The sequence below is a fragment of the Actinia tenebrosa genome, unplaced genomic scaffold, assembly GCF_029948245.1.
Source record: "Actinia tenebrosa isolate PJP-AT-01 unplaced genomic scaffold, QUT_ActTen_1.0 PGA_scaffold10__47_contigs__length_13832649, whole genome shotgun sequence".
Lineage (NCBI taxonomy): Eukaryota > Metazoa > Cnidaria > Anthozoa > Actiniaria > Actiniidae > Actinia > Actinia tenebrosa.
The window spans coordinates 13,368,500-13,386,271 of NW_028292570.1; the positions used below are offsets into that span (position 1 = coordinate 13,368,500).

Genomic DNA, 17,772 nt, shown 5'->3' on the forward strand with positions numbered 1-17,772 from the left:
GACTCAGTTGTATGGAAAAAGGACTTTCTGGTCCCAAATGAAAAGCAGTTCTATAAGTTCCAATTGTTTCCGGTGGATGTTAAATGATTCTTGAGAACGTTTTGGTTACAATACATTCTTTATTTTATCGGTGTGGAATCCACGCATTTGCGCACGTCCCGTTTAGCAATTCTCGCACACTTTATAGTCGAATGTGTCATTGAGTGGTTAACGGCACTGTATAATGAATGAATCGATGCGGTTCGAAAGCTTGAGAAGTGGATTACCAAACTCACAGTGCACACAGTTCTCGCCGTTTTCTTGTTCTAATACAGACGGAAGTGAGTAGCAGTTGGGCTGTTTGACGTTCACGTGACATTTATCCTATATCTATGGCTACGGCGAGATATATTTGAATGGTATTTATATCATTTTCTTTTCATTTGATAATCAGTAAGTTGCGATGGCCGAGTGGTTAAGGCGTTGGACTCGAAATCCAATGGGATTTTCCCGCGTAGGTTCAAATCCTGCTCGCAACGTTCTTTTTTCTCATCTTCAGGTCAACAGGGTGGACCCAGGTGAAGGGCTGGTAGTGTTGCAACTCGTGACTAAATTAGAAATTCAATTTCTTCTCAAGCAGAAAGCATCATCATATGAAGTGGCATATAAAGTTTTCCCTCATGACAGCCATATAGGGTTACCAAACAATAGAAACTTTCTGTACAGGTTTTGCATAAAAATGGGGTTCAATTCCTGTTGGATAGAAAATGTATTGCTTTGGTACAGCAACATGGCCGCTTTGAGGTTACAAAGAAAACGCTTAAATTTAATTCGTATTACACGAAGATATTACGCCGTAGTACTAAAAAGTTTCCTTGTTTTATCTATTAGTATATCTTTACTTAAGAAATGTAAAATTTTCAAGGTTGCCAGCCTCTCCCAAATTGTCCGAGAGTCTCAAGATTTTGCATTTGGACCCGTCATCTTCCGCACTCCAGGTTTATAGTGTTACTCGAATCTTTCCGCACAATCGCTATTTCTGGTAAAAGACCTCTTCGGCTTGGGGTAATGTTTTCCCATTTCAGACGACGTGCCATTTCCTTGAGAATAAGATTCTTTGTTTGAGGTGTATCCATATTCATGTGTCTTCTCATCTACAACCATTAAACAAAGAAATGATACTCTAGGGAATGACACGCGGTCTTGAGAATAAGATTCTTTGTTTGAGTTGTATCCATATTCATGTGTCTTCTCATCTACAACCATTAAACAAAGAAATGGTACTCTAGGGAATGACACGCGGTCTTGAGAATAAGATTCTTTGTTTGAGTTGTATCCATATTCATGTGTCTTTTCATGTGCAACCGAGCGCAAACCTTAAACAAAGAAATGATACTCTAGGGAATGACATGTGGTCTGAAATGGGAAAACATTACGTCAGAGCCGAAGAAGTCTATTGAGACTGACTTTTGGCGCAAGATATGGAAAGCGCAAAATTTCATGCAAGCACTAATTTAGAGAGTTAAAAGACAGGAGTATGGCGGCCAATATGGTGCCTTTAACAATAGATAAGAAATCTTTTGTTTATTGGCACCAAGGCTAAGTAAGGTAAGTGCGAGGATGTCAGCCCGGGAAAGCTCGGTCCAATGTTCCACAGGTAACCCAAAAGTATGAACAAATTGCTTAATGCCCATGGATATTAAAAAAGCTGTAAATTATGCTCTAATTTTTTAAGGTGACAGTTATCTTGAGCGATTGATTTAGTATTTATTGTTGTAAAAACTGAGTCTATTAAGTAATTCTGATGTCAGATGTGCTAATGAATTGATGAGCGATTTCTTTTATAATTATTTTAGTTGCAAAAACAAAATTCCAGAAATGAGACGACTAGCAAATCAATTCTTTTTTTCCTACGTTATTAGACTTTTCTCGAAATACGAGAAAATGAGTCCATAAAGTATCAAAAGTCATCAAAACGCCTTCAAATATGTTAAGATCTCCTTTTTTATCCAAGGAGTCGCGATGGCCGAGTGGTTAAGGCGTTAGACTAGAAATCTAATGGGGTCTCCCCGCGCAGGTTCAAATCCTGCTCGCGACGATATTTTTTGATTAATTTGGTAATATTTTTATTTGCAATGCGTATTACTAACTTCTCTCCAACGGGACAACTATTTTTATTCCTCAACATCCTTTTACTTTTTTTTATCAAAGCTTTGTAATTTTTATTTTTTGGATTTGCTTTAAAAATAAAAAATAAAACCAACAAGTCTTGATATTATGATTTTAAAAAAAACAACGATCCTTGACGTTTTGATCTTAATTTTAAAATTCTTAGTTTTTATGCTAGTTTTTATGTAAGTTTTATTAATATTTTTAAATGTTATTTATTAAAATTAATAAACCACGTGACATTACGCTGACGAATAGCGTGGGCGCAAGTGAACGGCGCGCCATATTTCTTAGTACCGCGTGGTTCAAGAAACACAGAAAAACGGGGTCAAAAAACTCCAAAAAAATACCTCGTTATTTATCGAAAACTTCTTCAAAAACCACCCAAGGTAAGCCAGTCATCCAATACACAATATACTACTGCAGGTTTAGCTTTTTCTCTCGCTGAATTTAACTAGAAAGGATTTTTTTGACGGCATTCTGCAAGTTTGTTCTCAGAAAATATCTAATCCTAAGTGAAAATGTCAGGCGATAGAAAAATAATTTTGCTTTAAAATCTAAAAATATCTTTTCTTAAAACCTATGATATTTAATAGGTATTTTATGCTTTTTTTATTTTTTTAAATTTCGCGTTTATTGGTGTAAAAAGGTTCAATATTATGTTGAACTGTTATTTTCCAACCTGGAAAATTTTCCTGTCCTTGGCTGTAAACTGAACGAGAAAATCGATTTTTAGTTATCTTTATTTTATCTTGAAATTTCATTTAACAGAGGTTAGTAAAATTAATCAAATATTGCATCTTAGGTTTCGTTCAACACTTTTCAATGCAGACTGTACGAATTTAAAAAAAAAAGAACTTTGAAATAAGAAATTTGTACATTGACTAGTTAAATATTTCGGTTTGTTTTTAAGACCTCATTACCAAATAATTATTAACAAATTGTCAGTAGAACTTAAAAACTAGAATAGATATATTGCATATATTAATAGAGAACTGAGATATTGCAAAAATTGCAGATGTTGAGGAGCATGGGTTGCATGCGATGCTAATGTGCTTGCCTCTCACCAATGCGACCAAGGTTTGATTCCAGGGCTCGGTGTTGTTTGTGAATACGGTTGTTTTTGGTCCCTCTTCTGTGCTTCAAGTGTTTTTCTCCAGGTTTTCTGGAGTTACTCCCTATGTAAAACTCAACTCTTAAATTCCAATTTGATCTGGCATTCAAGTGCTTTAGTCATGAAAATCTGATCATAAGTCTCAAGTTGCTTTCTGTTATAACCCGGGGGGGGTACTACCACCCCAACTTGGGTAGGGGTGTGCCGCCAGGACCTCAAAACTCTGACCCTATCCCAGACCTAAAATTTTGATTTTACATGCCCTACCCCAGACTAAAACTAAGAATTGTACACCCTATCCCAGACTAAAAGACAGAAAAGATGATTATTCAATAGATTGCAATCAATATTTACTAACGTTTTTATTGTTTTCGTGCAGGCAGAAAGCGTAGCCTATTCGTCAGACAAAAACGACCAAATCTTTAACCCTATCCCAGACAAAAATAATACCCTATCCAAGACCAAATGTCAAAAAATGATTCCCTACCCCAGACCCAAAAGCTGAAAAACCATACCCTATAGGGCGGCACATACCCGTATAGCAAATATAGGGGAGTACCCCCCCCCCCCCCCCCCCCGGGGTTACAACAAGCATAAAGTATTTTATACACAAGAAAAATTAGTCAGCGAATAACGGATATAACTTCGAAGCAATCAGAAGAGCTCAAGCAGCCACCAGAATATTCTGAAAGCTCTGACTAAGTGAAGTCAGGGGCGGATCCAGGGGTGGTTAAGTAAGTAATTAGTCACCCCCTATATTGTTAGTAACAGTCCAGGAATTTCAATAGAAGCGGGCAACCGGCAGATTCCGCCGTCTACTCTTGCTAACTCAGCCACCTACTCAGCCACTTCCCAATGTAATTGTAAATTTTTATTAAAGTTCTTTAAAGTTCGTTAAAATAAATTTCAACCCAATCTTTGTTGCTGTTCTACGAAAACTGCAACGCAATCGAAACTATGACGATCGTTGTCCACCATCTTGAATTTTTGTGAGAAGAGTGAGAGTGATGACAAGTATGCCTTGCTTACATGCTGGAGTAATTTCTGGTTTACCGCCTATTTTAATTTCATAACTGCCTACCAAAAATTTTGTTGAAAACCCTGATAGTCGCCCCCTTTTTCTCAAGTTCCTGGTAAAACCTTTGTAATAGTCACCCCCTTTCTAAAATTCCTGGATCCGCCCTGGAGGCAAATGCATCATTGCTACCCTTCCCTTGATACAGAATGGCTATGCATTTCCCAATTTTCTTCATCCAAATGAAACATTTTTTGAAATGAAAGAATATTGTCGGGATTCGATTTACATGGAATATTACTTATGTTTTGGCAGTTTATAATTATTTTATTGATTTTTATTTCTCATTTACAGAAAAATGTCGAATGTAGAAGATGCTTCCAGTGAGGGGGAAAATCTTGGTAGTTCTCCTCCGACAGGTATGAAAATCTAATGTAATTTTGTAGGTATATACACCTGATATTTTTGGAGAGAGGAAACCTAGAAACCTAGAGAACCCAGAGAAAAACCCTTGTAGCAAAGGAGAGAACAGCACATAACAAACTCAATTCCCCTTTTAGGCGCTAGCTGTCACATGGTATAAATTGTGTTGCATTGTGTTACGGTCACCAAGAAGTTCGGATACTGTTCTTGGATTTCCGTACAAATGTACTGACTTTAAATGAACTATTTACTTGGTTTGTTTAGTTAGTTCTCCAAATACAAGTAATATATCCTTTTTCTAACTTGATTGAAGCTTTTCTTATTGCTGTTAAGAGAGCTAACTAAAGAAATCTACCTATATTTTCTGTTTAAAGTCAGTGAATTTGTATGGGAATCCGAGAACGATGTCCGAACTTCTTGGTGACCATAACAAAATCCGACACAATTTATACCACGTGATGGCTAGGGCCGAAAAGTTGAATTCACATGTGACAACTGCAGGCTGTCAATTATCATATTAGGGAAAGGGGTTGACTTGACATGCAGCCAGTGTAGTCAGAAAAAGCTTCCATCAAATGCTGTCACAAAAAAAGGTAAAACTGCTAAAACAACATGGCAGCTGCTACGTGTAAGACTGTTACTGTCCTTTTTATTGACTGGATTCACTTTTCTCTAATAATTTCCAACTCTGACAGAATACACTTGACAGTTCTGTTTCAGTTTTTGCTATTTTGAGTGAACATATTTTTCCAATTCTAGAGTGAGCGTATTTTGTTATATTGAACATCCTATAGGAAGAGTCTGGTTAGAGTGTCTGGCCAGGCTTGAATGTTGACCAGTCAACACCACTAATTTACTGGACAAGAAAAGATAACTAGCTAAAAACTAGTGTGAGCAGTGTTGGTGTTTCTGGTCAGAGTGTCTGGCCAGGCTTGAACGTTGAGCGGTCAACACCACTAATTTATCGGACAAGAAAAGATAACTAGCTAAAAACTAGTGTGAGCAGTGTTGGTGTTTCTGGTCAGAGTGTCCGGCCAGGCTTGAACATTGACCGGTCAACACCACTAATTTACCAGACAAGAAAAGATAACTAGTGTTAGCAGGGTTGGTGTTTCTAATGAAACAGTAATGATAAAAGGGTTTATCACTGTGAGTTTTACACCGTGAAAAGCTGAAAAAACAGACGTTTTGGACGCTAGTCCTTCGTCTGACAAATGTCGTGTGTCCAGTGATAATTTGCAGGCTTAATTTGCTCTTAATATCAATCATATTTGGGTGTTTAAATGAATGTTTTTTTTTGTTTATGGTCGTGTAGGAAATTCAACAGCAGCATCAGCTTTGATGCAAAATCCTGAATTGTTAGCTGCAGTACAGGTAGCGTAGCTTTGTTATTTTTTATTATTAATTTATAAAATAACATTTAAAATCTCTCTTTTTAATACCACACTTTCAAGTTCTCTGTTGCTCAGGGTTGGCCTCAATTTTGTGCAAAATATTCACATGTTCCAGTGAAGGTCTGTGGAATTTCAAAATGCTTGTATCGTTGAAGTTGTGCATTCTTTACTTTACCATTGGTATTTGTGAATATTTAGACATTGATATGAGGCTAACCCTGAGTAGATGAATTTTTATTAAGGAGCGTATCGATATTTAAAAATACCATTTGTTCCAGTGAAGGTCTGTGGAATTTCAAAATGCTTGTATCGTTGAAGTTGTGCATTCTTTACTTTACCGTTGGTATTTGTGAATATTTAGACACTGATATGAGGCTAACCCTGAGTAGATGAATTTTTATTAAGGAGCGTATCGATATTTAAAAATACCATTTGGGGACAAACACTTTATGCAAGATTATCAAACTCACTAGTAATTCTTGAGGAAAATACGACAGAAATCTTGACCATGATAGAAGGTTGTAAATTTGAATGCAAAATTGCAAACTTTAACTTGGATTTTCTTTGCTATATTTACTCTTATCTTTAAAATTTTAGTAAAACACAAACCTATTAGGATGTTTGATAAGTAATATGCAATATTTGTGTCTGCATTGTCTTGCCATTGGCTCGAGCTCATACATGTATACAAAATAATTGATAGTCTGTATTGACAACTTTCTTTTTTTTACTTTACAGGGTGGATTGAGTCGGTTGGTTGGGCAGCAAAGTGGATACATTCAAAAGTATGAACAAAGAAAAAATATTTGATATATTATTATTGTTGTCAGAAGAGACAACTAGCTAAAAACTAGTGTGAGCTGTGTTGGTGTTTCTAATGAAACAGTAATGATAAAAGGGTAAATCTTACACCATGAAAAGATGAAAAAACTGACGTTTCAGACGCTCGTCCTTCGTCGGAGTAAAAGAAAAGAGGTGGTAGAAAGGAGTGTTTATATAATGAGAATAAGACAAAAGAAACCAACAGAAAAGATAACTAGCTAAAAACTAGTGCTCATTCACCTATTGGGCACTCTTAGTCCCAACGGGATTAATGAACCCTTTGCATTCAACTAACCCTTTCTTTTATCTTTTGATATTTCTTTTTCGTTTTCTTGCCCACCTTGTTCTCATTGGTTTCTTTTGTCTTGTTCTCAGTATATAAACACTCCTTTCTACCACCTCTTTCTCTTTTACTCCGACGAAGGACTAGCGTCCGAAACGTCAGTAATATTTTTCATCTTTTCATGGTGTATAATTTACCCTTACTAATTAATATTATTGTTGTTGAGTAACTCTTAAATATTTTTAATACCTTATTCCACTTAATTTTCGGGTCACTTAATTTTCGCGAATTTCGCGATTTGAAAAATATCGCGAAAATTAGATGTCGCGAAAATAAAGTCAAGCGAAAATTAGGAAGCGCAAAGTGACTTAGTTTACACCTAAATTGGAAAATCGCGAAAATTAAGTGTCGCGAAATATCGCCATCAAGAAATTGCGAAATTTAGGAGTCGCGAAAATTAAGTGGAATAAGGTATTGTTTTTGTACTCTTTTTATTAGTTATTTTGTCAAGCGTTTTTAACATGAGCTTTGTTCCTTGGAAGATTGGCAACTACTTCCTACATTATCGACTTTAAATAAATATTATTATTATTATTATTATTATTATTAACATATGCCAAATTATCACTGTATTTGGTCTATAGACCTTCTTACCTTGTGCATATTTTTTCTCCCATTCAAGACCACTAGTCATTCCCTTGAGTATCATTTCTTTGTCAAAGAAAGAATTTTATTCTCAAGACCATGTGTCATTCCCTAGAGTATCATTTGTTTGTTTAACGGTTGCACATGAGAAGACACATGAATATGGATACAACTCAAACAAAGAATCTTATTCTCAAGACCATGTGTCATTCCCTAGAGTATCATTTCTTTGCTTAACGGTTGTACATGAGAAGACACATGTGTATGGATATGACTCTGACAAAGAATCTTATTCTCAAGAGAATAAAATGTGGTCTGAAATGTGTAAGCTTTTCACAGAAGGTAAAGGTGTTTATTATCTATTGTGTTTCAGTTTACCCAAATCAGTGAAAAGAAGAATCAAAGCTCTTAAGAATCTACAGGTTTCTTGTTGTAAACTAGAAGGGAAATTCTATGAAGAAGTACATGCTCTGGAGTGCAAGTATGCTGAGAAGTTTAAACCATTTTATGACAAGGTAATACTACATTGTAAATAATGGATATGGGCAGGCATATTAGTTATCTCTCATCCCTAGGGGGGACTCCTGGGTTAAAGTATTGGGTATAGCGCTGGATAGCACTATCCAACAGATAAATCTTATCCAGTGGATAAATTTAATGGATAACAGCATCGACTTATCCACTGGATAAGGATTTATCTGCAGGATAGCGCTATCCAGGCTTTGTACAACCGTGCCGAGATGATTAAATTCTTTTATTCATGATGGTAATTGAACTTCGTTTCGTGCAATTTACGAGTGATTACAATTTGCACGACTGCGTGTAGTGGGAGTGCAATTTGTTAATCACAAGTATGATTTTGGTCCAAAATTGCACGAAACGAAGTTCAATTACCACTTAATCATATCCTTTTTGTAATCAAACACAAGAAAAAGACACAATAAAGAGTGCAGAATAATCAATTTAATGTAGAAGAAGTAAATTAATCAAGTTTTTCCTGGTATAAAATAAACGATTTATCAGCAAATCATTAAATATTCATATTGATTCTCTGATTGGCTGAATGTAAGAATTCTGTTCTGTGATTGGTTCTTTCAAAAAGATGCGAGTAAGAGCTCAAAAGGATGCGATTAAGAGCTCCTAAGGATGCGATTTGGGAATTAATCGCACTCCTTTAAGCCAATCAGATTGCAGGATTTGGTAGTGATTACAAAAAGGATATGATTAAGTCTAAAACCTCCTTGAAGATATTGTTTAAAAAATATTTCCGTTCTTTATTTCATGGTCATTGAATTAACAGATCAAAAACAGTTTTCCGTGTTTGATACTCTGATCAAAACACGTGGGATGTTGAGAGAACACGAGAGGAGTGTAGGAAACCACGACGCGTAGCGTAGTGGTGTCCAGCTTCTCGAGTGTTCTCCCAACATCCCAAGTGTTTTGATCAGAGTATCAAACACTGAAAACTGTTTTTGATTTGTTTTATAAAATAACAAACGTGCGAAAAGATCGAAAAAAAGCAAAGTCTAAGTAAATTCTCCCTACGTGCCGTCTTATTCAAACTGACCAATGAGCGCGCGCGATAGATTAAAAATGACGATAGCATGTTTTGATACTCTCATCAAACATGGTTTTCGACCAATCATAGCGTGCGTAGTACCCCAATTATTTTATAAATGCTTATCAGTGAACTAGGCTTAAAATTTTGCACGGCTTGAAATAGAAGACTTTTTTAGCCTGCCATAGTAAAGGAGCATGATAAAAGGAGATCATTCCAGTAAATTTTGAGTGCCATTTTATTATTCATTTGGCAGTGCATCCTTATTTTCGCCTGCCAAACCTGAAATTTGGCCTGTCATTTGTCCATTGGCAGGCTGTTATTTCGAGCCCTGATTTTACAGGTCGCTATTTGACGATGATATTAGTAAAATGTTTGTATTTGTATAGGAAATTTTCACTCAACAAAATTTCAGTAAAAAATGCGAAGCGACGCCGCTCATCTTTGTCTATTTGGCGGCCGATTTTCAGTCCATCGCGCAACTGAAATGCATAAAAAAGATTAGTTCTTACGGCTTTATAATTTTATTTATGTTTTTTTAAGTACAAAATGATAGAAAATAATTGTTTCGACATTGTTTTGGCCGTGTTGCCATAGCGACTTAATTCGGTACTCCTACAGAGTACAATTAACGCTATAATTGTACTCCTCTCGACCAATCAGAGTCGAGTAATTTTGTTGAGTGTACTATAAATTATGTAATTCCTTAGCGTAAAAATATCGCAAGTGGACAGATAGAGCCAACAGACGAGGAGTGTAACTTTCCAAGTGACGATGAAACTGAAGAACAAGATGAAGAAGGGAAAGTTAAAGAAGAAAAGAAAGAAAATGACAAGACGGAGGTAGATCAATTATCGGTATGTCTATGCATACTGCACTACGTCAATTGCATTTGTAACTACTTAAAGAAATTGATAAAAAATATTAAGATTATAGTATAGTTTGTTCATGTTATATTCTTCTGTTAAGGGAAGGTAGGTTTTTATTAGGGGGGAGGGGGTTAGGTTTTTGTTAGGAAGGAGGTTAGGTTTTTATTAGGGGGAAGGGGGTTAGGTTTTTATTGGGAGGAGGGGTTAGGTTTTTATTAGGGGGAAGGGGGTTAGGTTTTTATTAGGGGGAGGGGTTAGGTTTTTATTAGGGGGAGGGGGTTAGGTTTTTATTAGGGGGAAGGGGGTTAGGTTTTTATTAGGGGAGGGGGTTTGGGGATTTGTTGAAAAATTTTAAAAAAGTGGTTGTAGCCCCCCACCCCCCCCCCCCCCACTTACCCTCCAATTAAGACAACGAGGAACTAACTATTGTCAAAATGTTAGGTTTGGCCCTCCACAAAAAATTGATTTTTTACTATTAACCCTCCCCTCTGTTGTGCTGGGTTTGTGCTACTCCTTAAACTCCTTGAAAACTCCTTGAATTTAATTCATGTTTTCAAGGGCACTTGAAAAGCTCTTGAATTTTATGATTTTAGCAAAACTCCTTGAATTTTTGCTTTGATCATTACTTGCATGGTTCTGAAATAGATCTTGTCAGAAAGACTGGAATATCTGAAAGCCAGCCATCTCCATCCACTGTGTAAAACCTTGGCATTGTTAGCTGAACATACTTCTGGAAATTTCATTGTTGGGTCCTTGTATACTCCTTGAATAAGTCCTGGAATCTTAAGAGTCAATGTCTGTAACGGTCGAGAACCATCGGACAGTTGAGAAAAATCGAAATTGCTCATACTTTGCCTAAATAACCTCCCTGGTAAGACATTTTCAAAAATATAACTTTAAGTGCTGGGCGCCTTTTATTTTTGGAGAAATCGCCAAAAGTTGATTTTTGAGCCGAAACGGGCTTGGGCACCCTGTGTCGGATAGGAAAAATCGAAGTTTTCTCGGCGTTCGCACGGCTTCGCGTTTTATTATATCTAGACCATTATTTTTTCGTTGAAAAGGTACGTTCTTCTTCTTGAGTTTCATGCCACAATAGTTTTGCTAGTCCCCATTGTAAATAAATTACAGATTTTTAAAGTGACCCTACTTTGGTGCTTCAGAAAATTCGTGAATTTTCGTCATTTTCAATATGCCTAAATGTGTCGTGGTACATGTACCAGAACTAAATAATTACCACCATGTTATAGCCTAACCCTTCTAAAATAACATATCCAAAGATTGTTGGCGGCCCGCTAATCCTTATTCGCTGAGAGTCCCAAATGTGTCGGTAGTTTTCACCCAAGAAAGCGTTACGCAACGCGTTATTGATTATGCAAGTATCTCATGCTCGCGGGATTTTAACCTGAAAACAACATAAAACAACCACATTTCACACGCCATGACCTCTAGTGATGCCATTTTATTTCTTCTTTCGACTATAAAGTTGAAAAGTACTATTATTTCAGTCTTCTATCATCACTAGTTCCGGTGGTCACGCAAGGCGACTCAAAACATGTTTCCACAACGCCAAGAAGGCCATTAACTATCCAAGAAAAAGATTATTGACATTCTCTATAGTTCGTTTACGCAGTGAACATCCAGAAACTAAAGAAAATAATATGATATCAAATGATTCGATTACATTTGCAATACTACCACTCGTATATCTAGTTCAAATCATGGAATGATATATATACTGTAAGACTGGATCTGTAGTTTAGCGCCGGGTTTAGAGCTGCATTTTTATATGAAATAATAAAAAAAAAACTACCAAGAGTGCTATTTATGATGGCAAAAATCAACTGCAACGGCTATCAAAAAATAAAGAAAAAATATAGGACGAATTGTACCCTGTGATTTTTGTTATTAAAGCAACAGTAAATTTCACTGCATGGTCCTACCGATGTTAGAGTGACAACTCTATTTATATCGTAACACAGGTAACCCGATTTCTAGTTCATCAGTTGTTCGTCAAAAATACATTTGGAACATTTTAACTAATACCGATCTTAAGTATATGAAGCGCCTCTTTCTATAAAGGAAAATAAAATAAAGAAATTGGAAAAGCATATAATAAAGAAAGAAAGAAAGGAATGAAAAATGAACGCGAAGGAAAAGTATAGACCCTTGTAAAACATCCTACAATGCTTTATTTTCCGCGTTTGACGTCAAATTTATATTCTTTTGAAATTTGCTCCTTTGAATGAAATTGAAAAGAATAGATTTGACGTCAAACGCGGAAAATAAAGCATTGTAAGTTTTATTAAAAGAGTGTATACGAACTAAATAAAAAGAAAAGAAAAGAAAGGAATAGGAAAACCCTAAATAAAACAGAATAAAATAATGAATAAACAAATAGCTTTTTGAGCCTCTAATCTAGCCGGACGCGTGCCATATTTATAGGACAGATTCCAAGAGCTACAACAACATGGCAAAGAAAACGTTTCAAGTGAAAAGAAAGAAATCATATAATAACAAAAAACTACTTATTGCAACTGCAGCTTGCAACCACTTCTTCTAATAATTGCAAATAGGGTGCTTTCCTCTTAACTGGCTTTGCAGGTACATCCAGGTCCAGGTCTTCACACATCACACAAAGCATGTCGACCTTCAACTTATTCAGTTTCGATTCTTTGACCAACTGACACACATTGTACTGGTCGTAAATTACTGGGTGCTGTAGACCAAGGGATGACAACACTGATTCATTGGCCTGATGGTAGTTTTCTTCTTCTATAGCGGCGCGAGCGTCTTCCTCCGTTACATCTGCCGTCTGATTCCGTGCTTTGGATGCAGTTCTCGAAAAAAATGAGGCTACCTGTTCGACTGAAAGGAACTCTGAGACACTGAACAGTCGCGTACCATCGTCGCCACGGGCACGTCTCATATCTTTTGATACGATCTCAGCACTCAGCTTCCGTCCGGTTTGTTGCCCGATGTTAAATTTCTTTATAAGATATGACTTCTGCTTCTCATTAAACCGGTACGTTTTTCGGGCTTCCTTGAGTGCCCATCCCATATCAAGCGTAGTGCTTGAGCTTCTTTGGGTAGTATCATTAGAGGAAGAAACCATAATTGTTGGAATGGCATCAACATCTTCCTTGAGATGACATGCATACCTTTCTTTTGCTAGGTCTAGCATCGATTGCTTCTCTGGAGTGTTTGTGCAGGATTCTAGGGACAGGTGCTTCTCTAGTGCTGAAGATCTTTGGAAAACACGGAGACAACCTTCTTGAGGACATGAGTAGATTGAAGTCTGTATTTGCTGAGGGACCGCCTCCTCTTCCGCTTCTTGGCTCGGGTCTTTGGTTGTCTGTCTAGCTCTAGATACAACAGGTCTAAAACTGCCGGGTGAAAACTCCACTTCAATCCATTTGATGCTCATATCTGGAAAAGTGATAGAGGAAACCATTAAGAATATCACGACACACTGAACCCTTACGTCACTGCTATACTTACCCTCTTGGATCGTTTCCTTCTTTATCTTCTTGCCTTTACCAATGTTGTAGCCACGCCATGCAATGATACTTTCTTTCTTATATTCGAAGTTATTCAGCTTGCTTATCCCCGGAAGTTTTCCCAGCTGTTCAAGGGAAGAGCTATCAATTCTCGGCACTACAGCAACTCGGACCCCCTCTACTCCTCCATTGGACAGAAGGGCATCTTTCATTTCTAGAGCGTTGGTAACATCATTGCCCTCATTCACGAACAAACGGATATGGCTTTTGCATCTGGCTGCTAGTCGGTCTGCAGGGCCCTTGCCACCTTGGGGGTCGCTGAAGTCAATCCTTGATAATTTGATTTTGGTCGTTCTTTCAATGTACTGGCATGCAAGGATGGTTGCTGCAGAATGGTAGCACCCCGCGTTGTCTTGACGGAAAAACGCTGTTCTTATATCTGGATTATCAGTCTCCAAGGTCTTGAGCACGTTCTGCATGATGACTATGATGGCGGAGCTGTCTTGACTGCAGGAATCAATGATGTGAATAAAACCTTGGGACTGAAGTTCGCCATTGAACCGTCTAAACACCACAGAGATGTGCCAGGATATGCCTCTTTTCCCGAACCAGTCTGATTGGGACTCTCGGTACTGGCGGGGCAGGAATTTCATGGCCCAGTCGTTAACGATCCACACTGTACCATTATCCAGAAGGTTTATGATATCAAGGCGAGCCTCATCTTGTCGGACACTTCTTAGTTGATGGCTTTTCCAAGAATAAATGGCACGCTTTGAAGACTGACAAAGATAGAGACATTCGTCCCTGTCTTCATCTGAAGAAAACTCACATTCATCTATGGCATCTTCTATACTCTTGAGTGTGTCATCAAGGGCGTTACATTGGTCGCATCGTTCTTTATGTTCATGCTTACAATTGCGCTTGAAATCCTTGTCTGCCTTGTCACTCAGTGCGTAGATATAGCAGTGATCTGCAACCTGCGTGTTGTCGCTGACGTGCAGCTGTCGACGAAATATTAACGATTTGTTAGGGTAAAGAAGCAATCAATATTTAAATAATTTATTGTTTATTACCTTGTAGTCTCCTTTCAGATAAAGCTTGCTGACTTTCAAACAATCTTGTGTATTGGAAGCCCAACTCTCACCATCTTTCCTTAAAGGGGACACAGTTTGCACAAGTTCCGCCAAGTCGTCAAATGCTCGCGCCCCTTGTGCTGCAAAATAATCCAGGCCCTGGAGTGATTTCCGCACAGACGCACTGCATTCATCAAGTATTCTGAGCATGGTACTCCTGCTGAATGGTTTAAAGTTTGATTCCTCGCAGTATTTAGAATATTGGGTAACAATCCTTTCAGGCACCATTGAACGAATGATATTTGGCACGGTTATTGTTCTCCCTGATGACATTTTTAATTGTCTTTCTCCAAAAGGCAAGTCCTGTACAATATGGGGGCTGGTTATAAAACTTAGAAAATGTTCCAACTGGTGGTGGCTTATGTGAAGGCGAGGCGTTCTTTTTACAGGAACTGGAGTGCTTCTTCCATATTGAAGACGATGAAGATTAGCCATAGTGTATCGATAACGGGTTAGCTCTGGAATGTATTCTGAGGCCACGCTAAAACTGGCAACGTCAGAGAAGGTAGACAACACTTGTCGGCGAGTATCCCAGCTATCCGCGTTTTTATAAGCATCTGCCAAAGCATCTAAATATCCCCTTTCTGATGGTAAGTGAGTAAGACCAAACGCTTTGCTCATGTTTTTGGATATCTGTAAAGCTTGCCACAGGTGAGCTGCATTCTGGGGAGATATTGCATTAAGAACAGAAACTATGACATCACACGTCCTCTGCACATATCGCCGCTGTGTTCTCTCTGTAACTTCTTCCCAATCAAGCATTGGCTTCACAATAGGCTCCAGCTGACATGCTATCAAGAATCTGTTTAATGCAAGGACAGCAGAAGGGAATTCGGGTGCCTCGCCAGAAGAAGATGCAGTACTCATGGTGTCTGGAGAAAATACGCTCAGTGTGTCATCATGTTCAGTTATTTCGAGTTTTCTCATTGCCTCTGTTATCTCGTCAGAAGTATCCGTACTTTTCTTCTCCTCTTCTTGCTCCTATTAAACAAACAAGAAATAATTTTCCACTTTTCATTTTTGCGTCGACTATACTGCTATATGCAGACTGAAAAATATCATGATAAACGTAATTTCTATTTTAACTGAATAGAGGTTCAAGCCTTTAAAGAATTAAAGAAATCTCTTGACTCCTTTCGGTGTCGAGATTAGGAGATTGAGATGTTCTCCACGATGTACAACGTTAATGAGTTAACTACGAACAGTACAAAGGAGCTATCTAGCGCTGTCAAAGGGGTACGAACAGCCCTGCCTCTGTTCCTCCTCTCTCCCGCTATGCATGCAGTTTTACATCGGCATACCTCCAGGTAAAAAGTTACCTGTTCTGTTTCTGATGGTTGGTCTTCAGGCATATCAGAACTCGGCTCGGTTGTCTCGGCTACATGTAAGTTCGAAATGAGTCATTTGTTTATTCAAGAAGGTTTTACATCTCTTGCAAATCACTACAGACAAAATAATAAAATTCACCGTCGTCAGTACTGTCAGGTCTGGAGAAGAACGATAGTACTGATTGCTAATGTACGGAATAGACTAGCGAAATCATTCCCTTCTGGACAGCAACAAGAATAAAACAACAACAAACAAGTGGCAATAAACGAAACAGTGCGAAAAGAGAAATTTCTCGTCCAGGCTTCCGCCCAATACTTAATTTTGGGTTAATTATGGAAGGTTTATTTGTTATGACGGGGGAGGGGGGGGGGGAGGGGAGCATGAAGATTTCTAATTTTGAAATATGAAATCATGTTCAGGGCACCCCCCGCCCCCCTTCCCCTTTGCACTTGCCATATTTTATGTCCCTCCCACCCCACCCCCAGTATAGTGTAAAAAATTCAAAGCCCTCCCCTTCCAATAACATTAAACATAAAAAGCCCCCCGCTTATACCTTTCAGTATTTTTAGGGCCCTTCCTTAAAATATTCATGCCCCCATTCGTCATATTAAACTAACTGAAACTACCCTTATCCACGCCAAATTTACGGTGATCATTCGTTAGTGTACTCACGTGTTCCTACTGGAAGGAGAGTCTCTGTTTGATTAAAAACGTATGAGGAAATAGAAGTTGTCACTCCACACTGGCCTTTAACAGATGACGATTTGTGGGCAGCAATGCCGTCTGGTATTGCACATCGAGTTTTATTGCATCTCCAGCGAACACCAAACTTATCACGGTGAAGAGGACAGATTGTCATTTGTGGATGTTTTTCATCAACATTGAATATTCCTTAAAAGAAAATAAATTCGTCTTGAATGTTTATAATCTATATGCACTAGAATTTAAAAACTACATTTTCTGTTGTTATTGCAATATACAAAACTGATTTTCACTTACCTGCCCGAGCAAGAAGTAATTTGAACTCGGAAGAAACACCGGAGTCATCGCTGACTTTATGTAAAGAAAGGTGATTGGAAACATCTTTTTGGCAACTTTCAAGGGTGGTGCATTCTGTAATAGATTCATTATACGAACTGGGTCCGCACAAACCACCAACTAACGCAGAGTAGTTGCAGAAGCTCATGCTACTACGAGCACAATGGTGGCACTGAACATGCTTTACTTTCACAGTTGATAAGTACTGATCAATATTGCGCAAAAGTTTAACTGGTGTTCTGTAGTGTATTGCGCAAAAAAATAACATTAGTGTAATTACTTTCATCCGGTCTTCTGCTTAGTAAACTGTCACGGATTGAGTCAAAAATTGCGCAAACAAAAAACAACGGTAAATTAGTTTTAACTGGCTTTCTGTATGGTAAAATGCCAGTCAAAAGTTACGTAAAAAAAAGAACACCACATAAACTACTTACTTTCATCTTGTTTTCTAGTCAAAAATTACGCAAAGAAAAATAACAACAATAAATTAATTTTAGCTGGCCT

At 37.8% G+C, this 17,772-nt stretch overlaps 2 protein-coding genes and 2 non-coding genes across 5 annotated transcripts in view; 3 read left to right on the plus strand and 1 right to left on the minus strand.

The window, feature by feature from the left end:
* The first annotated feature begins 436 nt into the window (after positions 1-436).
* Trnas-cga (transfer RNA serine (anticodon CGA)) lies at positions 437-518 on the plus strand. The gene has a single exon. It is a non-coding gene; the product is annotated as a tRNA-Ser (tRNA).
* A 1,477-nt stretch (positions 519-1,995) lies between these two features.
* Trnas-aga (transfer RNA serine (anticodon AGA)) lies at positions 1,996-2,077 on the plus strand. Its single transcript has one exon. It is a non-coding gene; the product is annotated as a tRNA-Ser (tRNA).
* Positions 2,078-2,419: 342 nt separating this feature from the next.
* Positions 2,420-17,772, plus strand: part of LOC116308635 (nucleosome assembly protein 1-like 1) — a 38,056-nt gene continuing 22,703 nt past the window's right edge. The window contains exons 1-6 of one of the 2 annotated variants that reach the window (XM_089027062.1): positions 2,420-2,537; positions 4,632-4,696; positions 6,016-6,074; positions 6,833-6,879; positions 8,218-8,359; positions 10,113-10,259. In XM_089027062.1, the coding sequence (XP_088883188.1) occupies positions 4,636-4,696; positions 6,016-6,074; positions 6,833-6,879; positions 8,218-8,359; positions 10,113-10,259 (456 nt within the window). In that variant the 5' untranslated portion in view covers positions 2,420-2,537; positions 4,632-4,635. The remainder of the gene's footprint in view (positions 2,538-4,631; positions 4,697-6,015; positions 6,075-6,832; positions 6,880-8,217; positions 8,360-10,112; positions 10,260-17,772) is intronic. The other variant, XM_089027063.1, reaches the window with a different exon arrangement.
* LOC148913128 (uncharacterized) lies at positions 12,683-17,545 on the minus strand. Its single transcript, XM_089027060.1, has 6 exons — positions 17,230-17,545; positions 16,903-17,121; positions 16,221-16,343; positions 14,842-15,882; positions 13,770-14,769; positions 12,683-13,697 (listed from the first exon to the last, which is right to left on the minus strand). Exons 3-6 carry the CDS (start codon positions 16,251-16,253, stop codon positions 12,793-12,795), a joined length of 2,979 nt encoding a protein of 992 aa, XP_088883186.1. The 5' UTR covers positions 16,254-16,343; positions 16,903-17,121; positions 17,230-17,545; the 3' UTR covers positions 12,683-12,792.